The following is a 20,906-nucleotide window of genomic DNA, read 5'->3' as shown; positions in this document are numbered from 1 at the left end:
TATCTAGGCTGTGTAGCTAGGCTGTGTACCTAAGCTGTAGCAGAGTACCAGGACTGTTGGAGTGTTGTGTTGTAATAAAGAAGTTACCTCTACAAGTGTCTCCGGAACCTGTTACATTTGGCGTCAGAAGTGGCAATGGAGACAAGAGGTGAACCACGTACCTTCAGTCCTGACGGCGATGAAGAGTAGCAGGCAGCGATGGGGCGGCCAACGCCGGCCGACAACAACGCCGCACCGCCGGCTGAGCAGCTGTCTGCTCCGCCGACCGTCCCCTCTCCAGCGTCGGGAGCAGAGATGGAGGAGGCGCTGCTTCGCCTCGCAGAGCTGCTCTGCGCCACCGCCTCCCTCCTGGGCGAGCTGCGGTGCTCGCGGCCGATGGCGGGAGGGAGAGAGGAGGCGCGGCGCTCGCCCGAGCCCAACGCCGCCGCCATTCCCCCCACGGATGTGAGGGACACTTCCGGGTGTGTCGTCACTTCCACCAGAGGAGCAGTGACCGCTGGGAGCGACGTCACTTCCGGGCCCAGCGTGTGCCAACCCGACGACGCCGCGTCATCAGCGCTGCGTCCCTCACCGCCGGGTGACAGCTGTTGGCAACCTAGCACAGCGCGTCATCAGCGCTGCGACCGGACAGTGAGGGCGCCATTCTTACTGTAACCGGCGCCGGGGCCGGCACATGGACCGACACGCAGCTCGCCGCCTTTGCTGCTCTGGCCAAAGGTTGGAGGTCGGGAGACCAGGCCCCTGACATTTCGTACATTTACGCGCTCCGGATTAATGATTTTTTTGTTGATATTTTCTTCGTTGTCGTCGGGGAGTCGTGACTGTTGTTGGGTAAACTGTGTGGAGCTTCGCTCGTGAGTGTTGTCAATGTGTGTGCGAAACTTTGCTTGTGATTGTTAACAATGTATGGTTTATATTGAGCTTTGTTCGTGATTGTTAATGTATAGCTTGTGCTGTCATTGTTAACGATGTATATACTGTATGGGGCATTTATCTTGAGATGGTGACATGCTGCCAAGGATTGGAATTGTCATGCTGGCTCTCAAATATCTTGGGGTGCAGATCCTGACCAGGATGTCCCAGCGGGTGTTGCGTGTCTAACACGAGAGTTGTGGTCCCGTCATGCTATGGCTGACGGCTTGACCTGACAGCCCGGAGATAGACACTCCGTGGCATGTCTAGCCTAGTGGGCTGTGTGCTCACATGGCTCGGAGAGTGTGGTCCCGTCATGCTATAGCTGACGGCTTGACCTGACAGCCCGGAGATTGAAACACTCCGTGGCATGTCTAGCCTAGTGGGCTGTGCGCTCACATGGCTCGGAGAGTGTGGTCCCGTCATGGAATAGCTGACGGCTTGACCTGACGGCCCGGAGGTTGAGACCCTCCGTGGTACGTCTGGAGCAGTAGGCTCACCCTGACGGCCCGGAGATTGAAACACTCCGAGGCGCGTTGAAACAGTGGGCTGGAGATTCGTGGTGTTCAGGTGTAGTTGTCCCGTTACGTTGGGACTGTATCCCTCAGTTGTTAGGGTGCATGTTGTGCAGGGAGTGAACAATGGGTCGTCTCAGATCGGTCGGTACAGCTATATGCTGCGATGCGAGTCTTGGAGAGAGATTGGGTCTCAGATCGGTCGGTACAGCTATATGCTGCGATGCGAGTCTTGGAGAGAGGTTGGGTCTCAGATCGGTCGGTACAGCTATATGCTGCGATGCGAGTCTTGGAGAGAGGTTGGGTCTCAGATCGGTCGGTACAGCTATATGCTGCGATGCGAGTCTTGGAGAGAGGTTGGGTCTCAGATCGGTCGGTACAGCTATATGCTGCGATGCGAGTCTTGGAGAGAGACTGGGTTGAAGTCCCCCCCGATATGGCCGACGTGCGCGGTTTTAGGATGGAGACGCCACGTTGGAAAGGCGGGGGGTGCAAACGGTTGACATGTAATGTGGGTGGTGGTCCTCATTGAGGGCTGCTGGGACGCAAGCACGGGATGCCTTTTGGAGATGCGGTTCATGCGTGCGGCCACCATTTATGGACAGGAGCAGGCAGATTTATTTTGTTTGTGTCATGTAAATTTTATATATATATATTTTTAAAATGTAGATACTGGAGCAGCCCTGAAGTACGACTTCTTTGCCCAGTACATGGGTCGGCCCTGAAGTACGACTTCTCGACCCGGGACGTAGACAGACGTCCGGATAAGTGCGTGTAGAGGGATGCTCGACATGTTGGTCTTCGCCTTCTCTCCACCTGACGGATGGGAGGCTGGCAGGGTGGTGTGGATCCCTGCCATCCATGCGGTGATTGTGTGATTTCGGTTCGATTACCGGTGTTGGTTGGGCATCCAACGCGTCGGAATCTGTATATTTGTTGTTGTTAATTCCCCGTTTTCTATGCGGATCCCGAGGAGGGCTAGGTGGGCCGAGGGTCGTTTGTTCACGTGTCATTGCTTCACCTTTTTGTTGATTGATGCTTGTATATAGTGTAGAGTTGTACAGGTTGGTTATGGTATTTATGGTTGCTTTGTTGTTCTCTTTTCTTTTCCTGTTGAAGCTCGCGTATTTTTTTTTTCTTCTCTCTCTCCCTTTCGTTAATTTAAACTTTCTAATTATTGACAGCCGGGACGGCTGGAGGCTACATAGAGGGGGGTAATGTAGTGACATAAGAAGGGAGGGGCTGCTGTAGGCTCTGGGTTCCCAGGTGGGTCCAGACGCGTAATCCCCTGGGCGCCAGGCGCTGGGTTCCCAGGGGGTCCAGACGCTTAAGCCTCTGGGCGCCGCCAACGGGGGGGGCTGTGTGTGCTCTGTGGGATGTCTGGTGGCGCACACGGCCCCACCCCTCGTTGGGGACTGGGCATATAACCGGAGCTCCCTGGACGATCGGCCCCAGTTGTAACTCAAGACCCAAGACCCACGACCAGCCATCTGAAGACCCTGGGATGCTGTGAGAGCCAGCGCTGGGACTCTGGAACTCCCGACGCTACGACCTTGTGAGGGCGAGTTCCGGAGCGTAGCCAGAGTAGAGTATCTAGGCTGTGTAGCTAGGCTGTGTACCTAAGCTGTAGCAGAGTACCAGGACTGTTGGAGTGTTGTGTTGTAATAAAGAAGTTACCTCTACAAGTGTCTCCGGAACCTGTTACAAGTGTTCCAGTCGGGGGAGACCAGGATGAGAGAAGTCTCATTCGCAAGAGTGCCCTGGGGGCATCAGTGTGCCAGTAGGGGCGATATTTGCTGCTGCTGCTGTGTAATCCCAATTGAGTAAGTAATTGGCGGGTAATTTGCGAGTTGCGCGAATGACAAGTTTAAAGTCACACAGATCCACAGACATGGACTCATAGACTCACACAGAGACCCATCGACTCACACAGAGACCGATCAGCTCACACAGAGACTCATAGACTCACACAGCGACCCATATCATCACGTAAAGATTAATGGACTCACATAGAGAACCACCAACTCAGACAAAGACCCATAGACTCACGTAAAGATCCATGGACTCACATAGAGATCTATCAACTCACACAGAGACCCATAGACTCAAACAGTGGATGATGATGATGCATAGGCTCACATAGAGACCCATAAACTCATACAGTGGATGATGATGATGATGCTGTGCATGATGATCTTGCTTTTGCTGACGATCACGATGATGATGATCATGACGACGCTCGCAGTATCAATCATGACAGCTTCAATCCGCGACGCTCTGCACGCACCTCCGATTCGCACGGTCGGCTACGTACGGCGCGAAAGAAGTTCAACGCACATCGAGTCGCAAGCGAACGAACGCGCAACCGCCGGGGCCGCGCCACCAAAGCAGAAGGGCATTCGCCAATCCTGCTGCTTCTCAACCTTTGATTGATGTGAGGGCCTCTCCGCGCGTGACCCCAAATAGCAGCGCCGCTTACGAACTGGCTGTGAGAGAGAGAGGGGTGGTGGTGGTGGTAGGGGGGGGGTAGAGAGGGCGCGCACAGATCGGCCCCGCTAATGGCACGAGGCATCCCGTAATGATGAGAAACGTGTTGGGGCAAGATTAATTACTCAGCGCAGCGTTCGTGGCGCGTGGAGCTGGGGGTGGTGGGGGGAGGGGGGAGGGGAAGAGGGAGGCGGAGGGGGGAGATGGTGGGAGGGGGGGGGGTCAGCCCCCTTCGCTACCCCCCCCCCCGCTCGCCCCCTCTCGGCGCCACATGGTTGAGGAGGCGATGGGGGAGGTCTCCCTCCAAATGTTGTTCCGATCACCCACCGCCCTCTCCATCCGTCTGACCCTGGGGCTTGTCCGTCCGTCCGTCACTCACTTACTTACTCAGTCCGTCAATCAATAACTTAGATAAGCAGGCAATCGGCCTCCTTCGTTTATCCGTATCTCCACGCAAAAAACATTCAGCTTTTTTTTACACCACCCCATCGGCTCCACTACTTGCCTCGGGGCAGTGAATCATTCCAGCAGAGCATTGATTCAGCGACGCGCAAAAACTCTGGACCGCTTTCGAAGACACCGCTCAAAGAAGTGTGTTTAGTCTATACGCGAAGCAGCACCTGCCCGAACAGTCTGTTAAATGCTATGCGTGGGATCTTTGCGTGAGCATCAAAGACAAAGATCTCTGCACATAGCATCTAACAGACTGTTAGAGCAAGTGCTGCTTAGCGGGCAACTATGAAGGCCGGCACGACACACGAGTGGGATGAGTGGCCAACACCAATACCTCGCCCTTCGCCTCGGTGACGTCACCACGGCGCCTGTGCCAGGCCAGGTGTACCTAAGAGGCTAACCACGTGAAGTGACACGAGGTCACGGGACAGACCCAGGCCAGCATCACACACGGACACACATAGACACCCCCCGTCACCATGCTCACATGGTATCGCCCAGTGCTCTCATAACTGGGACCTCTTTGAGAGAGATTTGTAAAGGGGGCCTGGGTCTGGGAGAGGCAATGTGTGGGTGTGGGGGTGCTGTGTTTTTGTGTGTGAGGGGGGGAGCGGTGGCGCAGTGGTTAGCGCGCTGCGCAACTAATCCTGCGACCCGGGTTCGATTCCCACTCACGGCCAACATCGACGAACCGAATATCCCAACCGGGTCATGGGCCTCCGGCAGGTCGACTCAGCCTTAAATGCGTATTTGGTTCGATGTGTATATGACGTCAGCGCCGTGGGGAGACAAAGGCGGACGAGCGGGCTTGGTTGCTGTTGATCACCCACTCAACTTATGCGCCGTCACCGACCTGAACGAAAAGACGCCTCACTCGCAGCAGCACTTGCCCCAACAGTCTGCTAAGAGGCTACAGGGGAGATCTTTGTCTTTGGTGTGTGGGTGATGGGGAGGGGTGGAGTGTTGGGTGACACAAGTAACACTGCCCTGGTCTCTATTCACTCAGTTCCTTTGAGACCGAGAGAGAGAGAGTGGAGAGAGTGAGAGAGACGTGGGCGAGTTTGTACCAAGTTCGTTCACTCGACACGTTGTACAATGTGCTGCTGCTGCTGCCGCTGTCGTTACCACTCTGACGATCGGAGTTAACGGTGATTGCGATTTTGGAGAGGTATTAAAAATAGATATAATCAGTGGGGGAGTGGGGGCTAATACCATGTGGAAAAGAGTAGTTTAGGGAGGGAGAGAGGAGAAGGAGCAGGGGGAGGAATAGGAGAGCGGTGTAGGAGACGAGTGGTGTGTGAATCCAAAGACAAAGATCCCCCGTATAGCCTCGGAGTGAGGGGCCGACTACGCGTGTCCCAAGAGATTCAAGGGGCGATGGAGCAGCAGCAGGAGGAGGGAGCGTCTCGCGATGCGAGTCGGGTAAGTTTTACCGATGCGTCCACTCTCTCTCTGCTCGTGGCTGCGTGCAGCAGTGCACTGACAAAGACAAAGATGCAACCCCCGCCAGTATAGCCTTCAACGGAATGTTGCGGGCAAGTGCTGCTGAGCGAGTAGCACCTATCTGACACACGAGGGGCTTGGTGGTCAACACCACGCCCGGCCGCCTCTGTCTCCCTCGTGGCGATGTTTTTGCACTTTTTTTAGGCTGAGTCGACCTACGAGAGAGCCCCCCGGACCGGTTGAAAATAGTTGTCACGGTTCATCGGTCGCGAGCGGGAATCGAACTCGGGTGGCCGGATTCGTAGCGGGTTAACAAAGAGTTGGGGGGGGGGGGGTGGTTAATGCGCTGCACTATAAAACCCGGCGACCCGAGTTCGATCCTCACTCAAGGCCAACATCGGTGACACGTATGTGAACCTGTACGTAGACCACCTTCCCCTTGGTCGACTCAGCCTTAAATGAGTACCTGGTGCGGTGTGGGTCAACTGTGGAGAGACAAAGGCGGCCGGGCTTGGCTTTGTCCACGCCACATCCTCGTGTCCACGCCAATTGATCGTGATGCTTTGAAGGGTTTAAGGCTTTACCCGTTTTGTTTTTGGCAATCTTACCGAGCGGGGTACAGTTGCACACGCGACACCTTGCGTGTAATGTGATTTACCAGCCCTGCTGTGGTGCGTGTGTGTGCGTGTTGCTTGCACGGTGCGAATGGACGACCGTGGCATTATTATAAAACCAGGCGTCTATGGTGTCGCCAGGTCGGTCGCCCATGGAATGAGGACATTCACGGCCCAATGGAATGTTGCCTGTTACCAAACCCCCACCGCCCCCCCCCCCCCCAAAAAAAAATCAAACTAAACCAAAGCACACCAAGGTTCGATTCCCTGCCAAGGCCATTGAGCCACGCCTGGGTCTGGCCTTGGGGCAAGAGAACTTGAGAAGGAGACTCGAGGAAGTTTCCCCGCGCTCGCTGTGATTACACGGAGCGCGGTTGCGCAACCACGCGTCCCCTGTGCATCCTCCCCCCTGTCTCGAGTTACACCGCGGGGCGATCACAGACAGTCGCCCCTCTCCTCCCCCCCCGGCTGCCCCGTCGCCTTTGTCACAAGAGCAGAGGGAGTGACAGCACCGGGTCACACTCGGGATTCATCCACTGCCGGAGTGTAACGTCAACTCGATTCCGTTGCATGTCTCTCTCGCTCTCTATTTTTTTTTTACGATCAGTGGGAACAATAAGATGCTCGGTGTAGTCGGCACTTTGCTTCGTTCATCCTTTTGTAATTTTTTTTCTTTTTTTAAATAACTTTGCTTTATGCAAACCCCCACCTCTCGCTCACTCTCTTACTCTCGCCGTCTCTCTCTGCTCTCGTTTAGCAGCCTTCTTATTTGTATAATTAAGTCTGCGTCTCTCTCTCTCTCTATTTCTCTCGGTAACAAATAACCAAAATCTAATCTCTAGTTACATTCGTAAATTACACTCAGTGGCTTCTAGGTTTGTTTTGTCAGCTGCGTTACAATGACGATGATGATGGTGATCAGCATCGCCTTCTCTCTTCCACTGCTGATAAATATTCTCACCTCCACAACCCTCGGCGGTGGCTAGGAGATGTTAACTACCTCGCCTGGTACACAGGAGGTCGTGGGTTCGATCCCGACCCTGACGCCGGCTCTATATTTGCAGTTTGCGTGTCTCTATCACCACCACGTGACTTTTCTTTCGTGTTGTGCGCGCTGCATTTTAGCGCCACGGCGCGTGGATTTATAGCGATTATTTGTTTGCTGGTGACTTTGTGTATTTCATATCGGAATCGCCTCCAGTGCTGTTGCTGCTGGCGGCAATAAAGTTGTTTAAAAGTCAAAAGTTTCTCTACCCGTGGTCGCGTGGATGATGTCTCCCCGTTTCCGCCGGTTTTGTTCTTCCACATTTAGGATCGACGTGCGTTTAGAGAACATGCCCGTTATACATTTGCACGCGATAAGCCACTTCGTTGGGCTTCTGAAATAGAGCTGTGGGTCTTACCTGGTAAAATAAAAATAAAAAAACTGTTTCAATACTTTAGTTTTAGTCTGACAAAGCTCCCGTTGTGCTAAGCAGCTCCGTCACGTGGACGAATCACAGTCCCCAAGAGCTGCTGGCATCCGTGGCAGCTACAGGACACGACTGCAGGCTGGAGAGAATGTGGGAACGAACTCACGGGTGCAACAGCGATGCATTAGTCACACGGGAGATCTTGTCCAGCCCTTGACCCCAGTGGCGGATAAAAGTTACCGCAAACGGAGAGACACGGGCGTGACACGGCAGTGTATGTTTTTGTGGCTTTATTTTGGTGATTTTGAGGACGGTTTGCTCTGACCATGCTTGTTTGTTGTAGTACAGAGTTGGCCTGATAACTTTAATCTATATCGTATTAATGGTTGTTATTGTTTCACTTGTATCCCACTGGAATTTTTGCACACAGCGTTGAAATGCGGTGTTTTTTTTCTGGAAGGCTTTGCTGTTTTTTCCAGGATTTTTCTGTTTGCGCGTAGTCACTATCAGATGTTTCTTGTTCATGTTTTTGTTTTGTTGCGGTTGCACCCGAGTCAAGAGCCGCATGGCTCACAGGGTTATACCTTAATAAATGTAACTGAAATAAAATTAAATTAAATGTATGCACGTTGAACTTATTTCGCAACCGTACGTAGCCAAAGCGTGCTAATCTCAGGTGCGGGGGAAGGACAACAAACTAATCACACGAAACAAATAGTCAAACAAAACGTGAGTTTTAGATTTTAGATGATTTACAAGTGCACAGCTCCCAGTGGCCTACTGATATCGGAAGGAAGAGCGTTCCAGACGGTCGCAGAAGCGGTGACCGCCTTTGTTGATAGGCTCGCCAAAAGCCGCTACTCCTGCGATGATAACCGGAGTTTGCGTGACGATGGTTTATGCTCCTGCGATGATAACCGGAGTTTGCGTGACGATGGTTTATGCTCCTGTGATGATAACCTGAGTTTGCGTGACGATGGTTTATGATCGAGACGTTCGTGTGACGCCGCAATGCTATCGCGCACTCGCCCGGAGTAAACCGGCCGCGTTCATCAGAGGCGTTGCTCGAAAAAATAAATCCACGGAGACAGAAACGGGTGCAGGAAAGTAATACTTTTCCATGGCGGCCGTCTCCCCCGTCACGCTCCGTACCGCCAATTCAGCGCCATCGGCACGCGCGTTGCGAAGCGCTCCGGGATCCAGGTGGAGCGCGCCGGGTTTTAGTTTTTACTTTGTTTTGATCCGGACAGGAGAAGTCACCGTGTCGTTGATATTCTGGGTCTCAGTTGGTTATTTACTCGGGAGAAAACAATTTACGTCTAAATGTTTATTTTAAAATTATTTATATTAATACCGGGGCCTTTTTCAACAATAAAATAAAATCGTGATCGCCCAAACTCCCACCCCCCACCTCCTCCTCCACGCCCCTCCCCTCTTCCGCCACCCACCCACCCCCTCTCTCGCTGCCCTCCGTGACCTCACCTCGTGACCTGACCTCGTGATCTGACCTCGCGTCTGGTCGTGTCGGTGATGATGAGGCCGGGCAGAGGCACTTGATCATCACAAGGGGCACGCAGCCGAGTGAGGTCAGGACTCGTTGTTGTGAATCTAGCCACGTGGCCCGGAGCAAAATGATCAAAGTCGGAAAGTTTCGAGTTCAAATCTTTGTTGATGGAGAACGGGGGTCGGGGTGACTCAGCCCATCATCTATCCCCGGGTCGATACAATCAGTACCATTCTCTGGGGAAGTCAACAGCAGTCGCTCTGCAGGGCTGTAAGTAGGGCATGGGCACCAAAGCCGCAATGCCTCAACGCTCATTAACGTTTTAAATGGAAAAATACATAAATGCGTTCAAATCTTCTCGTGATTGCGTAATCCGCATCTCGCCAAAGTAGAATTAATTAACTGTTTAGCAGTGGAACCTCTTCGTGTTCTAGACAATTGGCCGCGGAAGCGGACACTCCAGAGCTGTCTCTGAGATCGCTTCTTCAAGCGACCCTCTTGTGCACACAACTAGGACTCTTCAATTGAGTGTTCTTCAGTTCCTCAAGCAGCTCCCACCCAGCACGTGGAGCGAAACGTCGGACGCCGAGCCGTAACTGCACGCGACAGCACATCCCGAAATCGCCGTGGCGCATCGCAACTCTGTCGCACGATATTGGGGCATTTGCAGAGCGGGAATTTGATCTCTGAAGCAGCCTCTGTCACCTGGAATGCTTCCACTCAGCACAAGGGAGGGCTTTGTGCCATGGGTTTCGATTCTGCCATTGCCAGGGTCGCGTTCACTCTCCGCCCACCACCGGGTGTGTGTCCGAGTGTGTGTGCACGAGTGTGCAATTGTGTGTGTGTGAGTGTACAAGTGTGTGTGCGAGTGTGTGCGGTAGTGTAGCGGTTAGCACGCTGCGCTACGAACCCCGTGACCCCAATTCGATTCCTGCTCACGGCTAACACCAGTGGCGATTATCTGAACCGGTCCTGCACCTTCCCTAGGTCGACTCAGCCTCCAATGAGTACCCGGTGCGGTGTGTAAACATCGCCACTAGGGAGACAAAGGCGGTCGGTCGTGGTGCCGGCCACTCACCCTCTCGTGTACCTTTCCGACCATCATAGGTGCTCGCTAACAGCACTTTGCCCAAACAGTATGTTAAGGCTATACGGGGGATCTTTGTCTTTCTTTGAGTGTACATTCCTCCCTCATCAACGAGTGTAGTCAAGTATCATACTCGTCATCATCGGCCATACTCTATCCACTGCTGGTTGAAGACATTCCCCCCCCAAAAAAACCACGATCTCTGCATTGCTGCATGGGACACGCCTTCATCCAGCGGTTGACAGATCAGCTGTCAGAACAGTGACGAATTCTTGAGTCGTTCTCTCTCCTCGAGAAGACGAGAGAAGAGGGGATCTCGGAGGCGGCTCTGTAGCCACCGCTTCCGCGGGACGTTCGCTAACACGCAACGGGGCCGCGCTGCTCCGCAAGGATTCTTCTCGTTTGCTTCTTTGTCTCTGGATGGATCGCGAGACGGCTGGAAGGCGCTCTTATTTATTTATTAACTTAAAAAAAACCATCCCAAATCGAACACCGTGCGGCCGAGTGGCGCGCCTCGAAGTTGACACTATTATTATTATTTGTGAGACATTCGCCTCGAGAAGAAGATGCGCAGAGAAGCATGTGGCTTTGATCGACGTCCAGATGCCGTCAATCCCGCCCCCCTCCCCTCCCCCCCGGGGCTACAAAGGCGGACGAGGCGAAGGGGGGGAAATGTCAGAATTCATGTGGCTCAGAGAAGGGTCGAGCGAGTGATCTCCTCCCTCCTCCTCCTCCCTCCTCCTCCTCCCTCCTCCTGCCCCTACCTCCCTCCCGCCACCTCCTCCTCCCTCCTCCTCCTGCCCCTCCCTCCTCTTCCTCTTCCCTCCTTCTCCTCCCCCCCTCCTCTTCCCTCCTTTCCTCCTCCTCCTGCCCCTCCCTCTCTCCCGCCGCCTCCTCCTCCCTCTTCTTCCTCCTCCCCCCTCCTCCTCCTCCCCCCTCCCCCCTCCTGCCCCCTCCTCCTCCCTCCTCCTCCCTCCTCCTCCTGCCCCTCCCTCCTCCTACTCTTCCCTCCTGCTCCTTCCCCCTCCCTCCTCCCCTCCTTCTCCTCTCTCCGCCTCCTCCCCCCTCCTCACTCGCACCGCCGTACCGCAACCACGTGGTACGGTGCACAGGTAGTCCTCGCTTAACGCGGCAGCAGACGCGGTCGTGGAAAGTGCCGCGTTCAAGCGAAGACAAAACAAAAAACGCGATCATAAATAACGTAACGACAACGTTGGACGAGATACGAAGTACTACTTACTGTGATGCACACGCAGTGAAAACGGCAGGACAAATAACCGAGGGTACGCCGCCGCGTTACTGATATCATTCTGCGTGACTGTATCGTTCCGCTCAGCTCAAGAAAGTAGTTCGTCGGCGGCGGCTCAGGGGCCGTCCATAAATGACGTCACGCTATTTTGGACGATTTTTGACCTCCTCCCCCTCGTCACACGGCGTCACAAAAAGTCAGACCCCCCCCCCCTCAAATATGACGTCACAAAGGTCTGCCCCCCCCCCCCAAATAAAATAAAACATGCTTCAAACCGCTTTAAAGTATTGTCATTGTAGGGCGTATTTAATGTGGCGCTGCACTCTGATGTTGTAGGAGAAAACATGTATTAAAAAGTCTATTTAATTAAGTAGAACGTGTTGTCTATATTAATTTAAAGTTGCGCATTTTGATGTGATGTCACATTTCTCACCCCCCCCCCCCTCGTCACACATCGTCACAAATGTCTGACCCCACCCACCCCCCCTAGGTGCGTGACGTCATTTATGGACGGCCCCTCAGAACCTCGCGTTATAACGGGGCGCGTCCCGCGCTGCGTGAAGTGTTCCCTCATGGAAGAACCGCGTTAAAGCAAAACAAAAAAACGCGTTGTAGTATGAACACGCGTTCAGCGAGGACTCGCCGTACTTGGCCTACTCTTCCACCCTGCTAAAAGACCTCTCTCCAATACGTGGGAGTGACCGCTTCGATAATAATCATCGGGACATTTTTTTGGGTTACAATCTATTTGAGTAACGAGGTCACGTGCCAATAGACAAAACAATCGTTTTGGCGTTGTTGTATTTTGTTCATTGTATTCCATCAATTTAATTTAATTCATCAGTGCCCCATGGTGTGAATAAGTGCTGCCTCCAACTCTTATCACCGACTGTCCACTGGCCTCTCTATATATGCGCTCTGAAGAAGGGCCGTTGCCCGAAACGTCGTCTGTTGGCTCAATAACGTGGTGGTCTACGACTTCCGCGGGGTAGATCAAGAACAGCGATGCAAATCGAAGTCGCAACTCGGTTCACCGTCGATTATTTAAACGAGAGTCATCGTGTCCCCCCCCCCCACCCCGGTCCTGGGCCTCCGCTAGATCCACTCGGCCTCAAATGAGTACCTGGTACAGTTGACTACGTACGGTGCGAAAGAAGTTCAACATCCCCCCCACCCTCCTCTACCGCCCCCCCCCCCCACCCCCGGTCCCATCCATTCCAGAATCATAAACTTTGTTTATCGTCGAGAAATTATGTCCGGCGCACGTAATGCTCTCCATCTCGAAGGGAAGGAAATTCAAATCGACTCTCGGTGAAAATGCGAATCGTGTTCAGTGGTGAGCCGTGAGCCACGCGTACACGGACTCGCTCGCTCGCGTCGTCGTTGTCGTCGTTGTTGTTGTATATTCCGTGTTCCCTAAATACGCGAACGCGTACGGGCGATGTTTATATTGCCAGCGCTGTCTACTTAGTCTCGTTCCGAATTCATCTTGCCACGTTGTGCCCGCCGGCGACAGCTGCTACTGCTTCTGCCTCTGAAATGTTGAAGACAGTCAACCGAGAGACCTTTAAGGAGAGAGGCGAGCAGTTCCGTTTGTGGATTTTGGTTTATTTATTTGGTTTATTTATGTGTTCGTCTCCTTGATGTCCAGACGCACGGGCGATGTGGTCGATGTCGTCCCCCGCAATGCGCAGGTCACGGGGTTCAACATCTTTCTGGCTCTCAGTCCTGAGGCTATATTCTGTTTTCTTGTTTTTTTCTTGTCGGGTTTAAACCAAACCACAGTGGCAGAGAAACCAAGAGTCCAACACGCCAAGCGGCACGCAACAAGCAGCACGATTGAAGATGCGATAGACGAGAGTTAATGGGAGGAGAGAATTCAAAACTGGAGGAGTGCGTGGGAAGAAGCAGAAAGTGAAGCGATGTCACCTGCAGTGTGGATGAGTGGGTGGGTAAGTGGGTGGGTGAGTGGGTGGGTGAGTGGGTGGGTAAGTGGGTGGGTGAGTGGGTGGGTGGGTGAGTGGGTGGGTGAGTGGGTGAGTGGGTGGGTGGGTGAGTGGGTGGGGGAGTGGGTGGGTGAGTGGGTGGATGAGTGGGTGAGTGGGTGAGTGGGTGGGTGAGTGGGTGAGTGGGTGGGTGAGTAGGTGGGTGGGTGGGTGAGTGAGTGGGTGAGTGGGTGGGTGACTGGGTGGGTGTGTAGGGAGCGGTGGTGTAGCGGTTAGCGCACTGCGCTAGGAACCTGGCGACCCGAGTTCGATTCCGGCCCACGGCCAACACCAGTGACGATTATCTGAACCGGTCATGGGCCTCCCCTAGGTCTACTCAGCCTCAAATGAGTACCTAGTGCGGCGTGTAAACATCGCCACTGGAGAGACAAAGGCGGCCGGGCGTGCTGTTGGCCACCCAACCCCTCGTGTGCCATGCCGGCCTTTACAGGTGCTCGCTAACAGCACTTGCCCCAACAGTCTGTTTAGGCTATACGGGGGATCTTTGTCTTTGTGGGTGAGTGAGTGTGTCTTGTGACGTCAAGTGTTTGATTCACGTTCAATAACAGTGGCAAATATTCGCACAGGTCTTGGCCTTAGGTCGATTCAGCCTCAAATTAGCACCTGCTACCGTGTGTTGGGGAGACAAATGGGGTCTGGCGCGCGGGTTGATGAAACGAAAACCAACTTTACGGGGTTCGTCCTACGGATGAGACTCGCGCCATAGGAATGTGGAATTTCCTCCCGTGGCTCTGTGCAACGGGAGATGGAGATATGAGCAGCGACTCGAGACGGCTGGATTGAGGGCACAATGATGACGGTGGCTGCGAAATGGTCCCTCTGTGCCGATGAGACTCGTTTTTTTAGATTTGAGCTTCACCGAAACCTATTATGCAAATGGTACCGCGGCAGGCCATACGTCAATGCTGTCGTTAAGCGAGTGCCATGTGTGGTTTAACTGTGTTTGCTGTGCCGGTAAAGAATGTTACTGCGTGTGTGTTCGAGCGCGTGTGTGTGTGTGTGTATATATTGGAGTGTGTAGGAGTGTGATGCGTGAATGTATTATTCAACATACAGTAGGTGCTCGTCGCTAACAGCACTTGCCCCAACAGTCTGTTAAGGTTATACGGCTGGGTGGGATGAGTCGACCCAGAACCAGTTCAGATAATCGTCACTGGTCGTGAGCGGGGATCGAACTCGTGTCGCCGGGTTCGAACAACAAAGCCAAAGATCCACCGTATAACATTAACATACTTTTAAGGCAAGTGCTGGGTGGCCAGCACCACGCCCGGCCGTCTTTGTCTCCCCAGTGGCGATGTTTACACACCGTACCAGGTACTCATTTGAGGCCGAGTGGATCTAGCGGAGGCCCAGGACCGGTTCAGATAATCTTAACTGGTGTTGGCCTTGTGCGGAAATCGAACTCGGGTCGCCGGGTTCGTAGCACGACGCGCTAACCACTACCCCACCACTCCCTACACACACAGAAACGAGAGTGTGTCCTCGTGTGTGTCCGCAGCGGTTAGCGCGCTGCGCTACGAACCCGGTGACCCGAGTTCGATTCCCGCTCACGGCCAACTCCGGTGACGATTATCTGAACCGGTCCTGGGCCTCCCTTAGGTCGACTCAGCCTTAAATTAGTACCTGATGCGATGCGTAAATATCGCGACTAGGGAGACAAAGGCGGCCGGGCGTGGTGTTGGCCACCCACCCCCTCGTGTGCCGTGCCGGCCTTCATAGGTGCTGCTCGCTAACAGCACTTGCCCCAAAAGTCTGTTCAGGCTATACGGGGAATCTTTGTCTTTGTTTTGTCCCTGTGAGTGCGTCCGCAATAATCCGTCCAGGGCAGAGTCGCTCACACCCCACCACCCTCTCCGGGGGGTGGGGGGGGGCACAGCATCGCGAATGTAATGAAAGGGAACATTTGTGGCCGAGTAAATAAATAGCGCAAATGAAATAAATAATTGAATAAAACGGCCGGTGGCATTCACGAAATTCCTGGCGAGTTTACGTTTCGTGATTACGCGTCCCGGACTCGCACAAGGTCCGATTATTCCGGAACAGCGCTCTGCCTGTTGCCTATATTTGAAGTGTAATTTTCGGAACTATTTCGGATTTCACCAAAATAATTCTTGGGGAAGTGAACGCTTTGTGTGGGGGGTTTGGGTGGGGGTGGGGTGAAGGGAGAGGGTGGGGTCATCGTGTTGATAGTGAGGACTGTACCGTGTGTTTTTGATCGATCGTAGTTGTGTTTTGTGAGTCCTTCATGATATTGATCATCATCATTAGCACCAGCCAGGGTATGTCCACGGCTGGAAGAAGGCCTCCCATTCCCACCTCTCTGTCTCTCTCCAAAATATATATAACGGGCAACGTTTCGGACAATAGCCCTTTGTTTTCCTCTCCCGCACCTAGGCGCTCTTCAAAACGTCTTCTCTCTCACTACTTGCTACGAAGGAGGGCCATTGCACGAAACGTCGCCCGCTATATATGTATTTCTGTCGAGGCGGCCACACAGTGTTATTATCGACACGCAGCGTAGAGAGTTCGTTGTTGGCTTTGCTTCTGCACTGCTGCCAACATAGCAGCAGCAGCAGCAAGCAGCAGCAAGCAGCAGCAGCGGCAGCGGCAGAGAATATGTTTCATCTGTGGTGGCGAGGAGGGAATTCTTGCCTCGACGGGTGGCACTGAGTTCTCTGATGTCTCCCTCGGTCCGGCAATCTGTAACGCGGGGCGGGTTTGGAAGGGTTGGGGAGTTGGGGCACGGTAACTCTAACAGAGAGTGTGGCAGTCAGAGCGTGTATAGCTTTGGGGGCAGGGTGTCTCCTGATTGGGGAGGGGTTCGGATTGACAGGGACTCTAAAAGATGCGTCCTTGAACGTCCGGACTTCTGACCACAAACGCACAAAGCCGACCGTACTTAGCCAGTCTTTGATAGTCAATTTGGCAAAGGTCACACGCCATTATTTTGCAGTATACTGGCACTGATCCTTGTTACAGAGGCCCCACCATAAACTAAACCACAGCGGTGCGAGTACTGAGAGCTCGGGTTTCGGTTATAGACCGAAACCTCCAAAGCTCATGTCGCGAAAGGACGCAACGTCACAGAGATGACCTGTGATTCGTGAAGCTTTCGTACGCCACGGTGGCTGATACCTTAACTACCTCGTCTGGTATCCAGAAGGTCGTGGATTCGAACCCGACCCTGACGCCTGAAATATTTGGAGTCTGGGCGTCTCTCTCTCTTTCCCCGTGGTCGCGTGGAATTTTCGCCGGGTCCTCCGGGTTTTTCCTCCACATTTAGAATCAACAACACCCTTTTAGAGTACAGTATTTGGCTGCGATACATTTCCACGTGATAAGCCACTTCGTTGGACGATTGCTTGTGACCAGGTCGCTTTTGAAAATGGGCTACATAGCAGCACAGCGGGGGTCCTTACCTGTAAAACACAAAAAAAAACACAGTTTAATAGTAATTTGAAGCTTTCGTGACTGCAGGAATCGATACTATTTGGTTCTTTCGGTAAAGTCATGTCGGTATAAAAATAAAACAAAAAATAATATATTACGACGTTTCGAACGAGGGCGACCGCTTGTGTTGCGATCTAAACGTCGTGATATGAAACAATTTCTTGCGTCTTTCGGTAAAGTCACGTAGAAGGGAAATAACAAAATAATAAAAATAAAACATAATAAAATAAAATTCTCACGACGTTTCGGCCACAACGCAAGCAGCCGTCTGCTTTGTTATTTCCCTTCCACGTGACTTTACCGAAAGAACCAAGCAGACGAATCGCTGCAGTCACGAAAGCTTTAAATTGAAAAATAACTCTTATTGGATCTTTCGGTAAAGTCACGTAGAAGGGAAATAATAAAATAATAGAAATAAAACATAATAAAATTTAATTCTCACGACATTTCGGCCACAACGCAAGCAGCCGGAACGTCGTGAGAATTATTTTATTATGTTTTATTTTTATTATTTTATTATTTCCATTCTACGTGACTTTACCGAAAGAACCAAGCAGACGAATCCCTGCAGTCACTAAAGCTTTAAATTGAAAAATCCAATTTTCTGTTTTATTTTTACACCTTCGTGACTTTACCGAAAGAACCAAAGACGACAGTTCAATAGGTTAGCTCGAATAGAGACGACCTGCGATTCACGAAGCTTTGGCGCAAAAGTCGCGTCTCTGTTCGAGCCCGAGCCGTGACAGACGGACGTGGTGGGGGGGAGGGGGGGTGCCCACGTCGATCAAAGGCACCGTCCTGAAACGAGGGGACTCCGAGGGCAGCTCTGCGTGCCGCGCAGATTCCTACAATTTCGGGTCGCTCCATTTGTCGATTCTCTTTGAATCGTGGCCCGCGTGCCATCGTTCAGTTTGGTTGGGAGCTTAACCGGGGCATCGTCCATCTCGGGGCAAAGGAAATAAACAAACACAAACCCACCCCCCACCCCACCACCACCGTATCTGCCTGCCCGCGAGTGTAAATGCGTGACACCACAATGTGGTGGGGTAAAGTGTGTTGGGGTATCCTCACATCTCCCAAGAAGTCTTGGGCCGGCGTGGAAGAGTTGGGCCTCAACAAAACAAAAACATCCTTCTTCTTGGTTCTTTCGGTGAAGTCACGTAGAATGGAAATAATAAAATAATGAAAATAAAACATAATGAAATAATTCTCACGACGTTTCGGCCACAACGCAAGCAGCCGTCCTCAGGTGGAGAACAGGTCTGTCGAGTAGACAGAGTCTGTCTACTCGACAGACCTGCTCTCTAGACAGACTCTGTCTACTCGACAGACCTGCTCTCCACCTGAGGACGGCTGCTTGCGTTGTGGCCGAAACGTCGTGAGAATTATTTTATTATGTTTTATTTTTATTATTTTATTATTTCCATTCTACGTTACTTTACCGAAAGAACCAAGAAGATGAATCCCTGCAGTCACGAAAGCTTTAAATCTAAAAAAAAAACATCCTTATCAGAGGCGCCCTGTAGAAATCTCGCAGAGTTTCCCCTTCACAGTAAGCGGTCACCGTCGCTGGCTCGTCTCCACTCTAGATTTGAAGCTTTCGTGACTGCAAAGATTCATACTCTTAGGTTTTTTCGGTAAAGTCACGTAGGTAAAAATAAATAATAAAAATAATAGTAGAAATAAAATTCTAAATCACGACGATGGGACCATCACAGCTAGATTTACTGTATCACTTGATACAGCAAATCTGGCTGTGACGGTCCCACCTGATGACGGAGACTTGTGTTGCCTCCGAAACGTGGTGATTTATAATTGTATTTCTATAATAATTGTATTATTTATATTTACCTACGTGACTTTACCGAAAAAACCTAAGAGTATAGTCTCCACTCCTCGCGCAAAACTCACACTCATTGTTCCCAAGCTCAATCCACGACCCCTTAACCCCCCCCCGCCTCGTAACCACCGCCGTTCCTGTTCCATCTTCATATTCTCATTACATGGCTACTATCACTCGTTCGCCAATCATTCAATCCGTTCGTCATCTTTTTACCGTCATCAACTTCGCTTCCACCGAATTCACGCAGCATCGCCACAGACTCGCTCCCCCCCTCCCCCCCATTGCTTCCTCTCGTCTAAATTCATTCAGCTGATATCCACCAGTCACACTCTGTACCGTTCTTAATTCTCTGTCAAGCGCCTCGGTTAAGGCGCTACGTAAATTACGTTAAGATGAGATCGTTGTGGGTTTGGAGGGAGCCTCTTTGTTACGAAGCACGTGGCAGTGAGTGAGTCATTGCAGGCATGCGCCTTTACCCACTTGGCCCAATTCATTTTCAATGGCACCGTGATTCTGGTTAGGCGAGACTCGTTATGTTTGTTTAAATCAGCGGGTCTTCTTCTTCTTCACATGGGGCTGCGAGACACGGTCCAATTGTTTTTAGAAGGTAAATAATTCACTGGTCAACACACTTTTTCTGGCATAAGGTATTCCAACGGTTGTAATGCAATTTTGGGGTGCTGATTCCAAATCTGGCATCAGTTTTTGTCTATCACATCAGATTTTTGAGATATCAAATATTGCATTTTGAATAAAAACTGCAGAAGAAAAATATTAGATAAATGTGGATATCTACATAAAATGATATTATAAACACACTATCCTAAAAATACAGCACCATATTTTAACACTAAAGCAGTCATTGACTCGCAACAACTTGCAATCATAAGTGACAGAGTTAATTTCGGGTAAAATCAATGAAAATGGGGTATGCCGATAGCATAAAAATGAGATGTGATAGAGCAAATCTGAGATCAGATTTGGAATCAGCACCCTGAAATTAGTCTAAAACAGCTGCAAAAGTCCAGGCCAGAAAAAAAGTATTTTTTTTGTTGACCAGTGTATAATCGAAAAGACAAATTAATCACGGGCACGTAAGTGCAACTTCCTTTGCTTCATCAAACCCTCAATGTATGTAGTAACGCGATACATTTGTATCGTCATCGAGAACCAAAGGCGTGCAAAGCCGCAATGAAGGTGTCAGTGGACACGTGTCCTGACATTGGCCCCAACGCACCTTGGAGGGGTGGGCAACGGGGGTAGGCGGGGAGGGGCAACACAGAGCTAGCGGGGGGGGGGGGGCAGGGAGGGTGCCTCTGGGCGGGTGGGGGGGTTGGTGGGGGGACAGCACAGAGCTAGCGGGGGGGGCAGGGAGGGTGCCTCTGGGAGGGTGGGGGGGGGCGTTGAGGGGACAGCACAGAGCTAGCGGGGGGGGGGGGGCAGGGAGGGTGCCTCTGGGAGGGTGGGGGGGGGCGTTGAGGGGACAGCACAGAGCTAGCGGGGGGGCAGGGAGGGTGCCTCTGGGAGGGTGGGGGGGGGTTGGTGTGGGGGGACAGCACAGAGCTAGCGGGGGGGGGGGGGGGGCAGGGAGGGTGCCTCTGGGCGGGTGGGGGGGTTGGTGGGGGGACAGCACAGAGCTAGGGGGGGCAGGGAGGATGCCTCTGGGAGGGTGGGGGGGGGTTGGTGGGGGGACAGCACAGAGCTAGCGGGGGGGGGGGGCAAGGAGGGTGCCTCTTTGAGGGGGGGGGGCGTTGGGGGACAGCACAGAGCTAGCGGGGGGGGGGGCAGGGAGGGTGCCTCTGGGAGGGTGGGGGGGGGCGTTGGGGGACAGCACAGAGCTAGCGGGGGGGGGCTCTGGCTCCCTCTGTGCGCTCCGGCGTCTCCGCCGCGGCGGCTGTGGCCTCAAGGGGTTGGCTGGGGGGGGAGGGTGA

General features: G+C 52.5%; 1 protein-coding gene across 2 annotated transcripts in view; it reads left to right on the top strand.

Annotated features, from left to right (window-relative positions):
- Positions 1-20,906, top strand: part of LOC133354045 (SAM and SH3 domain-containing protein 1-like) — a 302,643-nt gene that overhangs the window by 160,709 nt on the left and 121,028 nt on the right. The window contains exon 1 of one of the 2 annotated variants that reach the window (XM_061570613.1): positions 5,627-5,789. The exons of the other annotated variant lie outside the window; for it this stretch is intronic. Within the exon in view, the coding sequence (XP_061426597.1) occupies positions 5,745-5,789 (45 nt within the window). The 5' untranslated portion in view covers positions 5,627-5,744. Of the gene's footprint in view, positions 1-5,626; positions 5,790-20,906 lie in introns of those variants that run through there. 2 annotated transcript variants of the gene reach the window in all.

Source organism: Lethenteron reissneri, chromosome 6 (assembly GCF_015708825.2).
Source record: "Lethenteron reissneri isolate LAM-NWPU_2019-01 chromosome 6, ASM1570882v1, whole genome shotgun sequence".
Classification (NCBI taxonomy): domain Eukaryota; kingdom Metazoa; phylum Chordata; class Hyperoartia; order Petromyzontiformes; family Petromyzontidae; genus Lethenteron; species Lethenteron reissneri.
Note: the sequence above shows the minus strand (reverse complement) of the source record. Positions and strands in the feature narration are given on the sequence as shown.